Here is a 14745-nt window from a genome sequence, read left to right on the forward strand (position 1 = left end):
TAAGTTTGTCTATAAAACATTAAAGCATGTGTATGATTATAGAATAGCATAACACATATTCATATATACAGCGTTAAATATATATATATATATATATATATATATATTGTTTAAAATAAAGCTTATTTAGAAACGTAAATATCAAATGGGATAACAATAATGCAATACACCATTAATACACACATTCTGAGTAAATCTCACTTACGTCTGACACATTTGGCATGGGGTTGAATCCACACAGGTTACAGACAGTGTTTTTGCACTGAGTGCAGGTATTGTAGTTAGGGGAATCCTTCGATCCCATGTTGAGTTCAACCTTGCAGAGTGGACAGATGGACTGGCCTGATTTGACAGTGGCTTGGGAGGCTGCTGCAGCCTTTGAAGGCTCTGGTGGAGCTTTGTCCACTTTGGCCTGTACCAATGGTGATGTCGTAGTCTGCTGGGTTTGCTCTGGCTTCTTCTGTTGTTCTTTCTTTTGGGCAACGGGAGATTTGATCTCTTTCGCTGGGGACATCTTGGGAGAAACTGGTGGAGTGGTCTTGGGCTGGTCCTGTACAGCTGAGGTAATCAAAGTTGACGCAGAACCGAAGATGGAAGAACCAAAGCCAAACATTTTCCCAGTTACTGACTCTTTTGGCTTTGCAGCATCGAGTTGAGTTTTACCACTGCCAAATCCAAAGAGGCCCCCTGACTCTTGCTTTGTCACTGCAGTGGCATTACTCTGCTTACGTTCAGTTGGCCTTGTATGGTCTGGTGTTTTGTTAGGACCTAATGTTTTCTGGGGCTCCTGTGGCCTTTGCTGATGAGAAACTGGGCTGGGCTGTTTCTGACCCCCTGGCTTGTTTGCAGCCTCAGTTGTAGTTGGCTGTGCTGTTACGGACAGTTTCCTCTGTGGTGAGTGCGGTGCTGATGACTCTTTCTTTTCAGGTTCACCTGGGCCAATGATGTCTTTCTTTTGGGGTTTTGCAAGTATCTGAGAGTTGACAGAAGTGACTTCTGAGGGCTTTGTCACTCCAAGAGCCCGCTGCATCTGGCAGGTTAGACACAACCACTCCTTCACCTAAAACAAAAGGTTCCATTATAAACGTTTGTAATCTGTGTATAATTACTCAGTGTTCTATATTTATGTAAAGCAGTGAGCATTTTTCTGATACATTTCAGCAGCTGTTATAAATATAGTAACAGAGACTAATTGGGGATTTCAATGTTTAATATCCCCAGAAAATAATTAACAAAGGCCTACATAATTTTCACACAATAAAGAGCTAGCAAGAGGCACATTAAAAAAAGTAAATGTGGTGTAACTCTTTACAGTCTGTAAGCTGTAAGATGTAAATTGAAATCGTTATTAAATATATAGTTGTAGTCTAGTCTTACCGCCGTTTCATTTGGCAAAGGGTTAAATCCACACTGAATACAGACAGTGTTTTTGCATTCAGTGCAGGTATTGTAGTTGGGTAGATCCTTGGAACCCACGTTGAGTTCGACTTTACAGAGTGGACAGGTAGACTGGCCTGGTTTGACAGCTACTTGGGAAGCTGCTGCAGCCTTTGGAGGCTCTGGTGGGGCTTTGTCCAATTTGACCTGTCCTGATGGAGCTGTTTTGGTCTGCTTGGATGTCTCTGTTTTCTTCTGTTGCTCCAGCTTCTGGGCACCAGGTGACTTTATCTCTTTTGCAGGAGACATCTTGGGAGAAACTGGTGGAGTAGTTTTGGGCTGATCCTGAACAGCTGAAGTTATCAAAGTAGATGCAGAACTGAAGATGGAAGAACCAAAGCCAAACATCTTCTCAGTCACTGCAGGCTTTGCAGTATCAGGTTGAGATTTAGGACCACCAAAACCAAAAAGGCCAGGTTGGCCTGCCTGGTCTGGTATCTTATCTGGACCTGTCTTCTGTCTTTCCTGTGGTGTTTTATGATCAGGTGCTGGGCTGGCCTGTTTCAATGATGCAGTAGCAGCTTCAAGTTTGCCTGACTGCACTGATGACGTAGACTGTTTTCTCTGTGGTAAGACTGGTTCTGAGCTCTCCTTCTTTTGTACAGCAGGGGCTGGACTGACTATCTTTTGAGGTGTGGTTGGTTTGGAAGAATCCTTCAACAGGACTGCAGCAGGTGAAGGAACTTTACTAGGTGATGTTTGGGACTTCATTGTGGGATGTCCTGGGACCTCAGATGCGCCAACTGCTCTTTTCATCTGACAGTTAAGACATAGCCACTCTTTGACCTAAAATAAAGTAGACACCATGTTATGTGTAATTCACAACCTGGGTATTGAGAGCAACATACTCATAAGTGCACTAGATGTTAAAGAGGTTATTGTAAAAATTCATAGATTCAAGATAAATAAACAAGTTTTGAATGTGCTGACTGCCAATATATAATTCAGGGGTCTTAAACTCAAATTGGCTTGGGGCCACTGCTGATATTGTCATGTCATAGGCAGACCACTTCAATGTTCAAGTACTACAAGAAAGCGCAATATTCTGAAAATATTTCCATTACTAACACCATACTTAATTTAAAAAATCAAACAGCAGTTTCTATGAATTTCTCCTGAAGTCCTGAAGTCCTCATTTTATATCATATTTGTTGTTTACAGCCAAACAACAAAGAAAGCCCCAAAGATAGCTCTCTTCTTATCACCTCACATATTTACAGGCACCTTTGACCTTTGTAATTATTACATATACAAACAAAATCTTTTTTTTTTTTATTAAAAATTGTATTTTTGTTTTATTTGTGTGGGAAGGGATAGTTTTAATGTGTATAAATATTATAAGATTGACATCATGTCATGGACCAGAAGGAGGCGGGTGGAGGGCTGGAAGTTTGAAAACCCTTCTGTAAATGCATATAGTAGATGAAGACATAGTTTATTTTGTCACAGAGGATGTTTATGTACTCTTTAACTCACCTCTCCTATAGGCATTGGGTTAAATCCGCATTGGGTACAGACAGTGGTCTTGCACTCAGTGCAGGAGTTGTAGTTCGGAGGTTCCTTGGAGCCTATGTTAAGATCAACCTTACACAGTGGACAGCTGGCCTGGCCTGCATTATGGGTGACTGTTGCTGTCTCTGGTGGCTGTGATGAAGCTTTATCCTCTTTGCTCTCATTGGATTCCTCTGGTTTCTTCTGTTGCTCTGGCTTCTGAGAAAGAGTTTTGGGCTCTCTTGCTGGCGACATTTTGGGAGAAACTGTCGGTGTACTTTTTGGAGAAATCTTAGACACAGCAGACATCTTGGGTGAGACTTGTGCTGGTGCAGACATCTTACGAGAGCCTGGTGGTGTAGTACGTGATTCTTCCTGAACAGCGGATGATATTAAGGTTGATGCTGAGCTGAAAATGGAGGAGCCAAAGCCAAACATTTTCCCAGTCATTGACTCTGTTGTTTTTGAAACATCAGGCCTTGTTTTAGGACCACTCAAGCCAAATAGGTTTCCTGACTCTTGCTGTGTACCTGGAGTGACATTAATCTGTTTTAGTCCAGGTTGATTTGCCTGGCCACCTGGTTTCTGAGAACCTGATGGCCCCATTATATCCAGAGGAGCTTTCTGACCAGGAGTTGGGCTGGTCTGTGTGTCACTTTGTGGTCCTTTAGCCACCTTAGTTGCCTGTGTCGCTGCTGTCGGCTGTGTTTTCTGAGGAGAACCTGGTGTAGAACTCCCCTTCTTTTGAAGTGTGTCCACTGGAGTCTCCATCTTTACAGGTGCATCAGATTTCAATATTTCCTTCTTTAGATTTCCCACTTCATTAGGAGCTGTTGTTTTCTGATGTACAGCAGATGGAGAACTTTTGTTAGTTCCACTGTGAGGTTTCATAGGAGGTGCTGTGACTTCAGATGTGTTCAGAGCTCTCTGCATCTGACAGTTCAGACATAACCATTCCTTTACCTGGGAAAAGAACATATGTCAAATTAAAATATGACACATTTATATGACCTGCATGCACTCACAGTTCATGGTGTATTTCTGTTCAATTATTATCATATATTGCTTTTACCCTTAATAATTCTATATTTTATTGTAATTTAGACGTTTTGTAATCTTTGCCTTTATTACCTCTGAAACATTTGGCATCGGATTGAATCCACATTGTTTGCAGACAGTGTTTTTGCATTCAGTGCAGTTGTTGTAGTTGGGAGGTTCCTTGGAGCCAAAATTGAGTTCCACCTTACAGAGTGGACAGGTAGATTGGCCTGCTTTGGGAACAGCTGGGGAAGCAGCTGCATCCTTTAGAGGCTCTGATGGCGCTTTTTCTACTTTGGCTTGTAGCATTGGAGAGGTCTTGGGTAGCAGGACTTGCTCTAGTTTCTTCTCCTGTTCTTGTTTCTGAGCAAGAGGTGATTTGGTTGCCTTTGCGGCAGGCATCTTGGGAGAAACTGGTGGTGTAGTTTTGGAATCATCTTGTACAGCTGAGTTTATTAAAGTGGATGCAGAACTGAAGATAGAGGAACCAAAGCCAAACATTTTTCCACCCAGTGATTCAGCAGGTTTTTCAGAATCGGGTTGAGGTTTAGGACTGCCAAATCCAAAGAAGCCTCCGGATTCCTCTTGTGTAGTTGAGGTAGTATTGCTCTGCTTACGTCCAGTTTGACTTTTCTGGTCTGGTGGTTTCTGAGGACCTGTCTTCCGGCCTTCCTGTGGAGTTTTCTGACCAGGAGCTGGGCTGCCCTGTTTCTGGTTTTCTGGTCCTTTTACGACGTCAACCTTTGCTGACTGCTCTGCTGGTGTTGATGGTTTCCTCTGAGGGGAACCTGGTGCAGAGATGTCTTTCTTTTGAGGTTTATCTAGTGGGGGAGTTTCCTTATTAAGGGCATTGGCAGGAACAGTGACTTTATTTGGTGAGGCTTGGAGTTTCATCATGGGTGTTCCTGGAGGCTCAGATGCTCCTAGTGCTCTCTGCATCTGGCAATTCAGACATAACCACTCCTCCACCTATAATAGAGCAAACAGTTGATAAGTAAAATTAAGATCAGTGTTGTTGTACAATGAAATTTGTTTTACTTCTCAAAAATACATTAGTTATTTTTTAATAAAAAAGACGTAACAATCATTGTTGAAGTATATTATATATATATTCTAAAGTACTCTCATTGTCTTACCTCCTTAACATTTGGCATGGGATTAAATCCACACTGGTTACAGACAGTGTTTTTGCACACTGTACAAGTGTTGTAGTTGGGAGGATCTTTAGAGCCCACATTCAGTTCCAGTTTACAGAGAGGACAGGCAGATTGGCCTGCTTTGGAAATAACTGCTTTTTTTGGTGCCTCTGATGGAGGTTTGTCCACTCTTGGGTGTGCTGAAGGAGGACCCTTGGTCTGCTGGGATTGTTCTGGTTTCTTCTCCTGTTCTGGTTTCTTGGCAGTGGGGGATTTGAAGTCTTTTGCAGCAGGCATTTTGGGAGAAACTGGTGGTGTAGTCTTGGCCTCATCTTGACCAGATGAGGAAATCAAAGTGGATGCCGAACTGAAGATGGAAGAACCAAAACCAAACATCTTTCCAGTCACTGACTCTTCAGGCTTTACAGCATCGGTCTGACTTTTAGGACCACCAAAACCAAAGAACCCTCCTGATTCTTGCTGTGCAGCTGCAGTGGCATTTCCCTGCTTTTGTGTAGTTTGGCTTGTCTGGGTGGGTGGTTTCTGAGGACCTGTCGTCCGGCTCCCCTGAGGTGTTTTCTGACCAGGAACTGGGCTGGGCTGTTTATGACTGTCTGGTCCTTTAGCAGCTTCAACCTTAGGTGGTTGTGCTGCTGGTGTTGATACTTTTCTCTGAGGAGATCCTGGTGCAGAAGTCTTTTGTAGTGCAGGCTGTGCTAGAGTAGTTTTTGTAAATGATGAACTGTCTTTCCGATGTTCAGTTCCGCCAGCAGCTCGATTCACCTGGCAATTTAGACAAAGCCACTCCTTTCCCTTAAACACACAACAAATAGACAAATTACGTCATTAAGTACATATTTAGTTTTTGTTTTTTTAATAACAAATCCTCATGAAAGCTCTGAAGTCAAAAAGCCAGAATTGAGAAGATTTCAGGTTTTCTATTCTGAACAGAAAAACATACCCAAACACACACATTGCTCCAAATATTGGAAGCGATGAGACACATGAAATCTTAATAAGCTGTATGATATTAGAAACACACCATCACCATCCTTGTTTGTACTTTTGTTGACATCCACATTACCACAGCATTTATTACAATTGCATGATGGATCTTTGTATTTGATTAAATGTTTTTAAAGTTTAATTTAATAAACTAATTCTATCATCATAAAAGTGCAAAAGTATGCTCATAAAAATGTAAGCAAAGTGCCATTAGGCCTACAATGTTTCAGTGGTTTAAACTATACATGTTAAAACATTCACTTTCACAGAGTGCTTGCAAAATGCAGAGAGAGAGATTTCTCTCCATCCTGATCTTGGATCACTACTGTTTTAGCCATTAGTTGAAGCAGTTTCACAAGATCTAGTAGCCTTGGACTGTCCTTAGCAAGCTAGCCTACTAACGGCATTGAATTACAGAGTCAAGTGTCAAGTCCTTTGTGCTTCAGAACGCCTGGAAGATGCCATGCCCATTTACCTGTATATGGTATTCCCTACTAACAAACCATGGGAATGTGTGTGTGTGTGTGTGTGTGTGTGTGTGTGTGTGTAGGTGTACGTGTGTGTGTATGTGGCATGTATGTATCTTTTTGAATAGAGCTTTTAAAGTCTCTTTGACTTAACTCCAGTATTATAAGTAGTAGTACACATGTATAATGGTATAATAACAGTGTTTAGCGCTGTGTGAACAGTCAACAAAAAGCTAATAAATCGTTTTAGAAGAACCGTGGATTGATTCTCTTTAAATTCTATATGCAATAATGTTATTACCTCTCAAAAGAAAACATGTTATTTTTAGCACTCCTTTTTTACTTTACTTTAATGGGTAAGATAGTTGCACCTGAGGTGTATAGAGATGCTTTTGTATGCAAGGGTCTCATACATAGCCTTCTCATTGTTAAGAGACTAGAGGCACTGTGAGTAGAATATCAAACGAAAATGAAAACTTTGCAACTTCAGTCCAAGGATTGGACCTTGTAACCACAAGAAAAAATGCTCAAATACCATTCCAATTTGGATGCAGTTTATATCTGGTTGGTGTAATTTATCTGTTCATACAACTTCAAAAGAAGAAAATATTTCTAAAACATGCCTGTCATAAGATAAACTTTCAGCATGTAACTTGAAAATATGTGCTGCTTTGTCATCTACTCATGTAAATGAATTTGGGAATAATACTCCAAACAATTAAATGAAAACAACCACTCTGAGCATCAAAAGGGAACTTAACAGCCTCAAAGAGCTTAATTCACAAGTCTCATGAGTATACTACATCATTGTATCTATGTAATAGTAACAGTAACAGTTTGGACACATCGAGGCACTAATGTAAAAACCTGGACTGAAACAGGGGACAGGTTGAGTAAGACCAATCAGATCATTCAGGCCTTAGAAATTATAAAAAAAAATATATAGTGATGCTTGTAAACTTTTTGAGATCAAATTTTCAATTTTTTTCCCCTTTCCTTTCCTTTCCTTTCCTTTCTTTTCTTTTCTTTTCTCGTTTCTTCATTAATTCCTTCAATAGTTTATTTAATCAATATCACATGTCTTACCTCTTTAACATTTGGCATGGGGTTAAATCCACATTGGTTGCATACAGTGCTTTTGCATTCAGTGCAGGTGTTGTAGTTGGGAGGATCCTTTGAGCCCATGTTGAGCACCATCTTACAGAGTGGACAAGCGGATTGGCCTGCTTGAGGAACATTGTGGGAGGCTGCTGCTGCATTTGAAGTCTGAGATGGAGCTTTGTCCACTTTCGCTTGTCCTGCTGGATGACCTTTTGCCTGCTGGGGTTGGTCTTGTTTCTTGTCTTGCATTGACTTTTGGACAGCAGGTGGTTTGCTCTCCTTTGTACTCTGCATTTTGGGAGAAACTGGTGGTGTGGTTTTAGGCTCATCCTGAACAGCTGAGGCTATCAAAGTAGATGCAGAACTGAAAATGGAGGAACCAAAACCAAACATCTTTCCAGTCACTGACTCTTCAGGCTTTGCAGTTTCAGTTTTGGCACCACCAAAGCCAAATAGACCTCCTGACTCCTGCTGGGGAGCTGGGGTGGCACTTTGCTTGCGTGCAGTTTGACTAGTCTGGTCTGGTTTTTGAGACACTGATGTTCTCTTGGTCTCAGGTGTCAGTTTCTGAACAGACACTGGAGTGGCCTGTTTTTGACTCTCTGGTCCTTTAGCAGCTTCACCCTTGACTGGCACTTTTGCCGATGCTGCAGACTGCATTTTCTGAGGTGACCCTGGTGCTGACTTGTCTTTTTTGACAACTGCAGCAGAAGATGGTGCCTGGTTTTGAGTGGCAGAAACTTTGTTGGGTGTGGCCTTTTTGAGGGAAGGTCCCGGCGGTTCAGAAGTTCCTTGAGCTCTCTGTATCTGGCAGGTAAGACAAAGCCACTCAAGCCCCTATAAAAAAGAGAGATACATAAATAATTTTTAAATATTAAAGCACACAAATTACAAGAAATAAACACAACATAAACATACATTTTATTTAAAAAAAAAACACTTGACAAATATAGTTATGTGGCATCACAAAAAACGTTTATAACTGTTAACTAACTAAAGGCAGCATGAGAAAGGTGTTAAATAGTTTTTATAATAATTATAATTATTGTATATATACGATATACCCAATAGTAAAAATATAATCATATATGCAGTAAAGTTTCATGTTGAATCAACTTTCACCAATTAAGACCACACTACTACGATTGCACTTACAAGCACAATCATTTCCATTTGTCAATAAAAACAGAACCATATAAAATTCATGACAAAATGTATGTGCTGTAATATATATTTTAAAGACATAACATACATGTACATAAGAAAATATAAAAGAAATGAAACACAAGTGAAATACTAAGCCACTACTTACGTCTGAGTCTGGAGGGCTGAAGCCACACAAGCTGCACACCTCAGTTTTACACTGTGTACAGGTTTTATGGTTAGGTGGTTCCTTGGTGTGCATATTAAGCTCTGTTGTCTTACACACTGGGCAAAGGGACTTAGCCACTGCTTTTGACTGAGATCCAGCTTTGGTTGCTCCTGGTGATGAAGACCTTGCCTGCGACAGGCCAGGTGTACCAGGACCCTTAGGGCCTGGTTGCTGAGGCTGCTGCTGGGTTGTAGTCCTGAAGCCTTGCTGCTGTCCCACCTTAGGTGAGCCCTGTTGTTGCTGTACAAGTTTAGGTGAGCCCTGTTGTTGCTGTCCAATTCTTGGTGAGCCCTGCTGTTGCTGTCCTACTTTAGGTGGCCCTTGCTGTGATCCTGTTTTTTGTGACCCAACCTTTGTGGACTCTTGCACCCCTGTCTTAGCAGGTTCTTGCTGCTGTACACCAGTTTTAGGCCCTTGTTTTTGCATTCCTGTCTTAGGTGGAACCTGTTGTGATGATGCCTTTGGAGATTCTGGTTGTGCTCCACTTTTAGTCTGTTGTTGAACTCCAGGCTTAGGTGAACCATGAGGTTGATTTTTTTGCGGCTCTCCTTTAAGTTGGCCTTCAGGCTGTGTCCCTGTCTTTGGAGCAGCTTGTTGCCCACCAGGCTTGTTTGTGGGTCCAGCCTGTCCATTCCCATGCAGCTGTGGTGATTCTTTTTTAGGGAGAGGTTGGCTCTTTTGCATAAGGGGGCTCTGGCCAGATTTCTGGGGTGCCTGCTGCTGTTGAGGGCCTTTACCAGGTTCTGCTCCAGGCTGCCGCTCTCCAGGTGGCTTCGCCCCCTGCTGTGAGGGTGCTTTCTGATTTTTATTACCCTCCCCATCATCTCCAAATAAACCAAACTTATTTACAGCAGAGGACACGGCATTTAGGGGGTTGGCCCCACTAAGGAATTTGGAAGAGAACATAGTGGGGTCTTCCTCCTCCCCCTCCTCTTCCTCCTCCTCCTCCTCCTCCTCCTCCTCCTCCTCCTCCTCCTCGCAGGAGCTGGAAACTACAGTACTGTCGGAGTCAGAGCAGGAGCTGTCTCCTCTCTGTCCTGGCTCTCCTGCTGAAGCCTGAGGGGGGGCTGGGGCTGGAGCTGTAGAGAGGGCATCTACAGCCCCACTGCTGCTGCTGCTGCTACTGCTGCTCCCTGGGCTCTCCTCTGGCTCAGCATCTACATCAGACTTCCTAAATGCATGAGAAACAGACAGAAAGGAAGTGTGAGATGACAAGGAACAACACAAGAGGGAGGGATAATGAAAGGGAGCATGAGAATTTGCGAACCACATTTACAATATTGTCTGAGCCAATATCTTGTCTGGTAAACAAATCCTGCTGCAACAACGTACAACGTTGAGTCTAACTGATGCAGAGGAAGCCTAATATCGTTCATCCATTGATTCACTGTTCAAGGTGGGTTTTTTTATCCTTTTTTTTTTACATATTGAGACAGATTTGTAGTTAATCAAGTTATCTCTATTAGCCACAGACCATCAGTCTGTTACATAAAATCATGGTTAACTCTCCCACATAGAGCATTGCATCTTTGTCTAAATCTGTAAACTGAACATTTTACAATAGATGAATTTACATTTGAATACACTGTACATGCTAAGAAACTGAGTCTGTGGCACTCCACAGTGCTTGACAGATAAAATTGACTTTCATAGCCGCTGAAACGATTATCATTTGCATAGAAATCGTCGCCTCCACACAGAAAGCCATCAATGATTCAGCCTCACTTTGATTTACTCCGCGTGACTGTTGCTTTCAGGACCATGGACAGGGACAGAGCCGCTCTGTTGATCACAGCCTATATACAAACCTTAAGAGATCCCTTTCAGCCAATACAATACAGACCAGACCCTGCTACTACAAACCCCAATCCACTCATATATCCAGATGACAATTTTTTTTCCTAACCCACCGTCAAGGAATTACACTTTCTGTACTATTCACATCCTCAAGTTGTCATCATTCATCACCCAAACAGCACCGATTGTCGGGGAGTGAGAATCTCATGCAGGACATGTTTTACAGCAGCAAGACGAGTAAACACAGGACATCTAGCGCTCTCTCTGGAATAGCTGCAGGCACATCCGGGTAGGGGTAGGGGCCCATCAAATAGGCTCATGCATGGAAAGTGAATACTGATACTTTCCCTCGGAAAAGCATCATCGAGGGCAGTACAAGTCTGTGGTGAGCGTTTGACTGCATAACAGCTGGATTTAAGGTTTACGAAGCTCAGCCCACTGGCAGCAATGGCTCACCCAGAGGCGGTGGAGCTGATGTATCCACGGCGTTTTACACTAATGAAAGAGCGGCATGCATTACGCCCGACCACTCTAAACCCGATAAAATGTTATACCGCAGAGGCTAAGAAGTGATGGCAGCTCAGTGTGCACGGGTGAGCGGAGATTAAAAAGAGAAGGGAAAAAAAGACATTATCAGCTGTTTTTGTGCCCTTGACCAGGAGCCTGTATATATTTCGGAAAAGTCTAAATGTTGTACAATCATGAATTTTTAGAAAGCAGCCTAAATCAGCGAGGAAACCCAGCAAAAGCCCTGTCATATCCCGAAATACCATCTGTTATCCCCGCCGTGTCCCCCCGCTCATCTCCTCCCATCCTGCAGCCGAGCATCCTTCACCCTCCACGGTCACAATGTCAAACATTGAAGTGCGGTATTCCAGTGAAACCGAAGGAAACTGTACCTTCATCGACAGCAGATCTGTCTCCCTATCCTCGCCTAAGCAACCTCGGATATCCCCTGTCCGTGTCTGTCTGATCGCCGAGGGATGGAGGGCACAGGGCAGCAGATAGAGAGCGATCAGCATCCACTCCGCCTCCTGTTCCAGTGCGCAGGCGCCGCATCTAACAGGTGATCACTGTATATCACGCTCGGAAATTGAAATTAAAGGGGACAAGGCGATTTATTTCCCGGGAGTCACGTGTGATCAGCGGCGGAGACCTTAAGATTTACCCTCCTGCGTGATATGTTGCACATTTTCTCAGCGACCGTTGACATATTTGAAATGTCATTATGAGTGGTTTAGGGAGATTAGCTGAGCAATGAGATCAATGTGTGTTCCGTTTACTTTGAATGCCATTTTACATGATAATGTATGTTCTATACACACAACTAATCTTTTCCAAAACAGCATACATGCCATGTTGTTTTAAAAAATGAGCATGGCATGTCCCCTTTGTCTTTATGGAGATAATTGCATATTGGCCTACCTGATATGATGAAACAAGAGATATTGTCATCCATAAACCAACTGATCATCTATCTATATATTATATTACAGGATTATATATATCTTAAACATCATTCACTTTTCAATCCTGTTAATACATCTCAGAATTATCATTAAAATTGCCCTTTGTCAGTTTATCAAAAAATATTGCTCCATCCATAGAGACTTGCCTTCAGTCCTGCTACACCATGCACAATATGTTGGATATAATCCACACAGCTTTCCAGTTGGGCATCCCTCAGTACATTTGTAAAGCAAAATGGCAATACACTGCAGATAAACCAATACAGGACTAAACGTCCTATTTCAGTTTACAGCAATTCTTCAAGTGTGCACCGTCTAGACATTTCCTCTTTGGTCTGAATCAAAGGTTGTTGCTCTTGGTTGCATTTTAGTTTATAGGATACTTCATGAAGATGTATGTAACAGGAAGTAAACATCAAAAGACACAAAGCAACTCTTCTATGCAAGTCTATGTAACCTCTTTTTCCCTCTTTTGCTGGCCTTCTTAGCCTGACATTTCTCCAACAAGAGGTGATCTACAGAGCAGATGTGATGCGAAGAGACAATCTGGGCAATCTTATCCTGTGCCGCTGTCAGAGTGATAAAAAAAACTTGCCAGCTTTCTTTCTTTCACCTTCCAGCTCAAGCTAGATGAGACTTCTGTCCAACTGATCATGATCCTTTAAAAGGAAATCCTTAAAAATCTGTTAAAATATACAGTGTAAATTGCACAATATATGACCCTATGACATTAAAATAAAGCATTTCTACACTACTTCTTGTGAACTGATTTACAGAATAATAATCTAGAGGTTTAGAAAAGTTGAATTAAGAGCAAACAAACAAGCAACACAAAACGGGATAAAAAATATTCTCACCTCTATCGATCACAGATCTGCCATAAGAATGATAATTCACCAGCAATGAAGAATTTTTAAAGAAACACATGCCCCCACACTCACATGCAAATTTACACACAACATACAGTAGATCATTTCCTATTCAGTATGTGGTAAGCGTGAGTGAGATGTGTGGGAAGGATGGAGAGCAAGTGATGTGTGGGCGTGTGGAAGAGTTACGTCATGCGTGATGTGTGAGAGGCAGAATCGCTATGGTCTCTCTTTGGAAAGTGCCAGATTTGGCTTCATTGCAGACACACACACACACACACACACACACACACACACACACACACACACATACACAAACAGGAAACATTCATCAGCACAATCTCCATCTGGGGATATAGGCTGTAGCTTTGCTGTGGGCTCATACATGGGCCGGAAATCCTTTAAGTAATCTTAGACTGTTTATATCTACCTCATCTTCCTAATCTGGTACTTTAAAATTATTTTTGGGTGGTGATTGTGATGATGAAGAAGTGATGATTGTTTTTGTGGACTATCAGAATATAACTTATGTCAATGCAGGCCTTGACTACTTATTGTCTTGTGGGAGATGTAACTGTATGTTTGGCTAAGCCACAGACTACTGTATATCTTGAGGAGAATGCAGAACTGTGGTTCTTTGCCCTGTTATTTTAAACTAACAACTGTCTAAAAATCTGAGTCCATCATTATTGTTTTTGATGTTGTTAAACTGTTTTCAACCCACTAAACAAGTGAGTCGTGTTTTTCAGTCAACAATATTATGTAAGACTGTTAGACAGCAGGCAATCACCAGATGCGGTACCATCATGTTCTTTTCTTTTGATCTCTCCCCGCTTGTCAGTTTAAATGCAATAACTACAATCTCCACTGTCACCATCCTTTTATCTCCCACGCATTCTCTGATAACATCAGACCGGACTTAAATCCCGCACTCACACAGCTGAAGCATCATAGACTTTAACAGCATCACTCATTCGTAAAGACAGACCCCAAAATGAATTGGATGCTCCTGTGTGTATTGAGGAGTGAAAAGCTGCTCATGAGGAACAGTTGGAAAAGCTTGAATATTAAAACATGTTTCACCTCTGAGTTCCTTTGTCTGGCTTTACCACATGTGTAGTGAGTAAATTTACTCGAAAGACTGAGATAACATTCCTTTCAAAGGCCTTTCTAATATCTTTTTTTCCCCCAAACTCTGATTCAAGCAGATTCACTAAGAAAACAGAGAGAATTCCCAGCAGGAATTTAAATAGACATCAAAAACAGACACTCTGCTTTCTTTTCTGTGGTGTGATTCAGCAGTCCTAATGGAAACACAAGGCCTACATTAATTCAACAGAAGCTTGTAGTAATGTGTTCCTTTCCATATTCACCCCTTTAAGTCACATGATTTCTTCAGTTAGGGTAGACAGTCATACATCGATCATTTACATCCAAAAAAAGGTAGGGCTTCATATAATGACATATAATAATGATAATAATGATAGGCCTTATGGTTTCTCTAAAATCTTGTGTGACTCCAGTTTACATTTAAATGCAGCACTGATGAACTCCATTGCATGC

General features: G+C 41.8%; 1 protein-coding gene across 1 annotated transcript in view; it reads right to left on the minus strand.

Annotated features, from left to right (window-relative positions):
* pclob (piccolo presynaptic cytomatrix protein b) overlaps positions 1-13569 on the minus strand; it is a 59513-nt gene extending 45944 nt beyond the window's left edge. The window contains exons 1-8 of the mRNA XM_051383527.1: positions 13496-13569; positions 8988-10218; positions 7661-8512; positions 5103-5915; positions 4060-4935; positions 2914-3891; positions 1378-2223; positions 206-1060 (exon numbers count right to left, since the gene is read on the minus strand). Of these exons, the coding sequence (XP_051239487.1) occupies positions 206-1060; positions 1378-2223; positions 2914-3891; positions 4060-4935; positions 5103-5915; positions 7661-8512; positions 8988-10218; positions 13496-13569 (6525 nt within the window). The remainder of the gene's footprint in view (positions 1-205; positions 1061-1377; positions 2224-2913; positions 3892-4059; positions 4936-5102; positions 5916-7660; positions 8513-8987; positions 10219-13495) is intronic.
* Positions 13570-14745: the final 1176 nt, after the last annotated feature.

The sequence above is a fragment of the Dicentrarchus labrax genome, unplaced genomic scaffold (assembly GCF_905237075.1).
Source record: "Dicentrarchus labrax unplaced genomic scaffold, dlabrax2021, whole genome shotgun sequence".
In the NCBI taxonomy this organism is placed as follows: domain Eukaryota; kingdom Metazoa; phylum Chordata; class Actinopteri; family Moronidae; genus Dicentrarchus; species Dicentrarchus labrax.